Below are 6,019 nucleotides of genomic sequence, written 5' to 3'. Positions count from 1 at the left end.
TCCAACACGCTGCAGGATCAGCTTGTCCTTTCATAATTACCTTCTGAATATATGCTGGCAACAATAGCTGCCCAATATGTGCAACATAATAGGCTGACGCGCCTCCCATATGTGGCACCAATTTGAAGCCAAAATCTGCCCTCCAACTCACGGTGCATATGATTTCTAATGGATATAATAAATTAATAGGATTTGAACTTTCCACACCATTATGCCTGCAAGGACTGAAACATTTTTAACCACAAAACACCAGCGCAAACCAAAATGACTGCATACAGTACTGCATAAATGCACTGAGTAAAGATAAGAGAGCCAACATGCAACTAAAGCTGCCGAATGTTTGCATCATTTGCTGCAACATCTCATCACTGGCGTGTGTGTCCAGGAATTGTGAGAAGTTCGAACTCACTTTTTTCTCTCATATTGTTTCATTTGAATAAAATATAATCTGAAATAAGTGTGTTTCAGTTGAAGAAGAAAGCCATCCAGTGTTTGCCAAAAAGAAAAGGTCAGAGAAATAGCTGAAAATGTCACAGTTTTGTGTTCTGGATTATTTCCTGGCTCTTTGTTCATCTCACAACCAAAATCACAATCACTGTGAGTCTGACTGTTGAAGTAACCAATATTGCTAGATTTCACACAGTGGGTGTTTAATGTATCTATGAAATAATCTTTCCTCCATGTGTTGTTTATGATTGTTCTGGAACACAGAGTCTGAATAATCCAGTGGACTCCAACAAGGTCATTACTGAAGCTGCTGGGGCTCAAACCGGATAGAAGAAGCTTCGTAGTATTGTAAATGTTAGGCAGAAAATCAGCTCACACAGTGTTATGTTCACTTACTTCATGAAGGCCTAGTGGGGAGGGGGCATGGAAATGTATATTTTAAACCATTCTCAACAAAGGAACAAGGCCATTGTTTCTGTATTTCAAGACAGCAAGATGCTTCAAGTTTCAGTAGTTGCCCTTAGGATATGGTCCAGGCTGGAGCTCTCCTACTTAATACAATACAGTTGTTCCCAAAGCCTTTTCTAAGGTGCTTGACCTTGTTTTGGGCCAATCCCAGAGGACACACTTACCTATAAAGACCCCTGAATACAGCCTGAAGACTTCAAACAGAGGAGATCTGACAGTCTTCAGCAGCAGAGTCCAGATTTTCGCAGGGTGATTAACAAATTCGAGGCAAAGCTGAAGAAGAACGATGAAGATTATTTTACTTTTACTCTCAATGACTGTCAGAAGTAGTCAGCTAATGCTGAATGAGTGTGGAACAGAGGCAAGGCGGCCACAGATGACTGACATCAAAGTGCAGTGTGGAACTTCATCCATTGGTCTGGCGATAGAAATCTGCCCCGTCATCTACACCGGCTATAACGAGACGCTGCTGATCCTGAACCACATGCTGGAGCCAGCCTGCAGAGCAACCCTGGATGATTCTGTGACTCCACCTGTAGCTCGCTTTAATTTCCCACTCAATATGACCCACGCTTGTGGAAGCGTGTTCAGGACAACCAGTGCTGCTGGCACAGGTATATTCTCAGATTTTTCCAACATCCAGACGGTCAACATCAGCGGCGTTGTCCGGTCCATCGATCCTACAACAGGCACGATCACTTACAATGCCGAGCTGAAGTACTACTACTCCTGCGCCTATCCATTAGAATATCTGATCAACAACACCCAGATCGATGTGTCTGCCTCCTCCATCGCAATCAAGGACAACAACGGGAGTTTCATCAGCACCTTAAGCTTGGAGCTGTTCAGTGACGCCAACTACACCCGGCCGATGGTCATTCCAGAGCTGGGGATTGAACTGAGGACCAGTGTGTACGTGGAGGTCAAGGCCACCAACTTGACAGGGCAGTACCACATCCTGCTTGACCGGTGCTATGCCTCTATCTCCCCACTGCCTTCTAACTCCAGCTTCTTCAACCTGTTTGTCCCCTGTTCTAAAGACCAGTTCACCACCATGATCGAGAACGGAGACAGTCAGAGCGCCCGCTTCCGCTTCCCGGCCTTTCGCTTCATCGAGCAGCAAAACGAGACCGTGTCCACCTACTACCTGCACTGTATTACCCGATTGTGTGAAAAAAGCACTTGCAGCACCTTCAAACAGTGCAACAGCAGGAGGAAGAGGAGCAACCTGGACACATCTTCACTGGGCATCAGCAAGACTTACACCATCTCCTCTCCAGAGATCATCACCAAAACCAAGGCCAACGAGTCCAAAGAGAAGCCCTTTGTCGCCAAAGAAGAGGATGACTCTGCTGTCGGACTTGGCGTGGCCGTCGGAGTCCTTGCTTTTGCTTGCCTTATTGCTCTCAGTGTTGCAGCTGTGTTTTACAAAAGGCTCAGGAACTAAGGAGGCAAGCATGATGAAATGCAGAATATTGGCCTCAAGCCCACGGGCCAAGCACTTTCTGAGGTGTATGTGCTCGCTCATTTTACTTTTCTGGTGGAGGACAGGGCTCAGCTCATCATTTCATCTGTTGGGAGATCTCTGTATGTCTGTACTACTGTAGCTCTAATTGTATGAGTCCTGGAAATGTAGTTGGGAGAATAGCACATCTTTAGAGGATTCAGTAGATTTTCTTAGTGTTAAAAATGACCTATTTCCCAAATGGACAAAGAAAAGCTTTAAGTGTTAATGCATGTCTGCACTTTATAAGCTTATAGAGTAAAAATATAGAGGAGAAAATGGCAACTGGAGGGAAAAAGCTCAAAAAAGAAACATTACAGAAATCCCTGTCGTTATATGTGGATTGTTAGGTGTGTGGGGTGTTTTGAAAGTGAAGTCAGAGTACCTTTCAAAGTATTATGTCTAATTTATTGAATTACTCTCATTGCTTGTGAGCAAATGAAGCTATTAAACTAAAAATGCTACATTATCTGAATCCAAAATCAGCTGTTTTTCACAGACCTAATAAAGTTCACTTATGCTTCTAAACTAATCAATTCATCCAATTCATCAAGTCCACAAAGCAACTTAGGCCCCACCACCCTGATGTTCATCTCCTGCAAGCACACCCAAGTTATTTATTGACAGATAAAATGCTGTGGGTGGGAACAGTGTGTGTCATTTTGAGAACGTGACTGTAGAACAACCTATTTTCCTTGCTTGTTTACCATTACTGATTTATCTGCATCCATCTACTGCTGTGCAAAATAATCTAGTCAAAATAAAAATGAATGGACCAAATATAGAGTCTGTGTTGTTCGTTGATATATTATGCACACATGTGACTGTCAGTACAGGAGAAGGGTGTCACAGATCTCTAAATTTCTCATTTCTAAAATCAAAAGATAAATTGAAAGTAAATATACGATTTTAAAAAAATGGCTTGATATGGTATGTATCATGAAAAGTGTTTTGATTTTGACATCTAAAGTGTTGCTACATTGTGTTAGCATATTACAGGGCCAAACACATGTGGACACATTCAGAAGGTGCAGTGAGCAGAAGCCCCAGCACCTGGAGGACACTGACACAGACACAGAAAGAACATCAAATCTGTACATTTAAACTTTTAGCTATAATAAACTATGTATGTATTTACACATACAGTATGTTTGTAAAAGCCTCATAAAGAGCATGTATATATGACAGCATAAAAGCTTCTCCTGATACATCAAACTCCAGACAGTTTTCCCTCTTCATCCTCCCAGAGTTTTCCCAGCTGGCCTCAGGCCCCCTAAGGCCAGTGTATATGTCAGAGGAGGAAGCTGCCTGCCTATCTGGATACACAGGGCAGTATATCTCAGAGCCCACTGGGCCACAACTGCCCCGTCGCTCTGTGATGTGCCCCGGAGGTGAATTTGATGAATGGAAAGAAGATGCCGAGCCCCCTCATGAGGGCTGTTGGATCAGAAAAGTTTTCTTCTTTGTGCTTGTTTTAGTCTTTTTGTAGTAAGACATAGACAGGTAGGTTCCTGCTTCAGGTCGTCAGAAAAGTATAAAAATTAAAAACCGATGCCAGTGGTTCAGCTTATTTTAATGCAATAACTAACGATAACACATTTCTGTATGTCCTCTTGCAGACATGAAATTGTTTCCAATACAGTCTTTTAAGTTAAATTCCCCGACTGTATAATTACAAGCAGGGACTGTTCTAAAATGTCTTCTTTGGGGATGCGTCCAAAGTAGCTCAGACATCTGAAAGGTCGCTTGTTGCCAAAAAGCAATTAATTTGCAGATTATGATGTCATACCATATCCAGGCAATAAGAAATACAGACATTAAGAGGAGGAGAAGGGTAATTTTAAAATTCAGTCCAATTCAGTTGGAAAGCCTGCTACTATTACATTAATTAAAGTGAAGTCAAAATAAATTAATAAATAAAAAACACAAGGACAATAAAGAAGACCTTTTTAAAATAAAAATAAGAAGAAGGAATATATAGGAATATATATATATATATATATATATATATATATATATATATATATATATATATATATATATGAACCTGTGGACTGTATAATTATTATCATCCACTGGTTACACATTCAATAAATCATTGATCTTCTGATATTCAATGAGCTTGCTGAAACATACTTCAAGAATTATTTGCAAATACTCTTGTTGTATAACCCAGGTCTTTAAGAACGAGTCATGCCTCACACTTTAAAAGAGTTATAAAAGATGGACTACTCACTTCTGTATATGTCTACTGCAGGAAAAGATCTACAAGATAAAGTGAGATGGAAAATACAGAGTTTCAGAGGAGACATTTGGCATTGTTGAACAGCCCTTACTATAAGCCTACCCACACATACTCTATTGCACACACACCACATGGAGCAAGTTATGCACGGGTTTCATACGAAACCCAGAACCTGATCAGATCATTATTTGCTATAGAGACGGGTGAATCTGGAATTGAACCGTTTCCCAGAGTCATGCAGGATTTGATCTATGGCAGTTTAGCATCCAGCGAGGTTTGGCGAGGAAATGATAAGACCTGAAGAGGAGAGCAAGAGGAAGAAAGAGGGAGATGGAGAGAGAGGCAGTAGGAAGGAGGCCCATTTTTTGATTGCTCTCCTGTGTATAAGCATTATATATTCTATGAGATTTATTCTCTGAGGCTTTCTTCAGGGGAGTTTAGTTTACTGGGAAGTCTATTTGTCTTCCCGACTGTCCCTGACTCCAGCTGGCATGTGCATGCATGTATGCAGCAGACTGAATTTCATTTATGCACAGATTGGAAGTTTAGTCCAATCTCGCAGGCAGGGTTGCTCTGGAGGCAGAAAATCTCACTGGCTGAGTGAAACAAGCCACAACCAGAGATTTTCTGGGAAGTTGGCCTTAAATCTAACGAAGTGAAGAACATACACTGAAGGAAATGTAGTCTAGTCATATTGAGTAGCTGACTTTCCAGTTTCAAAAGTGATAGCTGTTAGCTTTCTAGCCTGTTCAATGTGCAAGAGACCCTGAATGCCTGAATGAGTTGTGATGGGTATTCATGTATCATGATCAGTAATGAGTCATGCCACATTTTGAGAGGCGGGCTTGTTTTCTGTCTAACAGGGAGCTTGACCAGAGCGTGACGTTCAGGGACAAACTGGTGTGGGACATGTCAGCTCTCAACTTGCACTGCGGTTGGGTGAGGCAGCTCATTTTGATGTGACATTGCAACGTACGTACCAGGACCCTGAAACTGAAGCAGCCGAGTGTTGATCAGCAATCGCTCAGTTTATTATTACTTTACTTACTTACTTTTCCAACTGCGACATGTCTTCCTAAAGAGGCCTCTATGTTCTAGCAGAGGATGCAGTCTGGACGCGGCACCTTTGGAGCTCATGGAAGGCAAGATGGATTATTTCATCAGTATTTTTTCTGATGCTCCAGAATAACTGATTATGTACATATGCAGTCTTTTTGTCAGTGATTTCTGAATTCAGTTTTAGACATGAAGGTCTAAAAATGTGACTGACTCTGATTTTTCAAATTACCTGTTTAATGGTGTAAAAATGTATATGTATCACTCTGATGTTAAAGTTAACTATCAGAATGATGCTT

General features: G+C 41.4%; 1 protein-coding gene across 1 annotated transcript; it reads left to right on the top strand.

Annotated features, from left to right (window-relative positions):
- The first annotated feature begins 1,228 nt into the window (after window positions 1-1,228).
- On the top strand, window positions 1,229-2,362 carry LOC121616267 (zona pellucida-like domain-containing protein 1). The gene has a single exon (XM_041950978.1). It carries the CDS (start codon window positions 1,229-1,231, stop codon window positions 2,360-2,362), a length of 1,134 nt encoding a protein of 377 aa, XP_041806912.1.
- Window positions 2,363-6,019: the final 3,657 nt, after the last annotated feature.

Source organism: Chelmon rostratus, chromosome 13, assembly GCF_017976325.1.
Source record: "Chelmon rostratus isolate fCheRos1 chromosome 13, fCheRos1.pri, whole genome shotgun sequence".
NCBI classification, from domain to species: Eukaryota; Metazoa; Chordata; class Actinopteri; order Chaetodontiformes; family Chaetodontidae; genus Chelmon; species Chelmon rostratus.
Note: the sequence above shows the minus strand (reverse complement) of the source record. Positions and strands in the feature narration are given on the sequence as shown.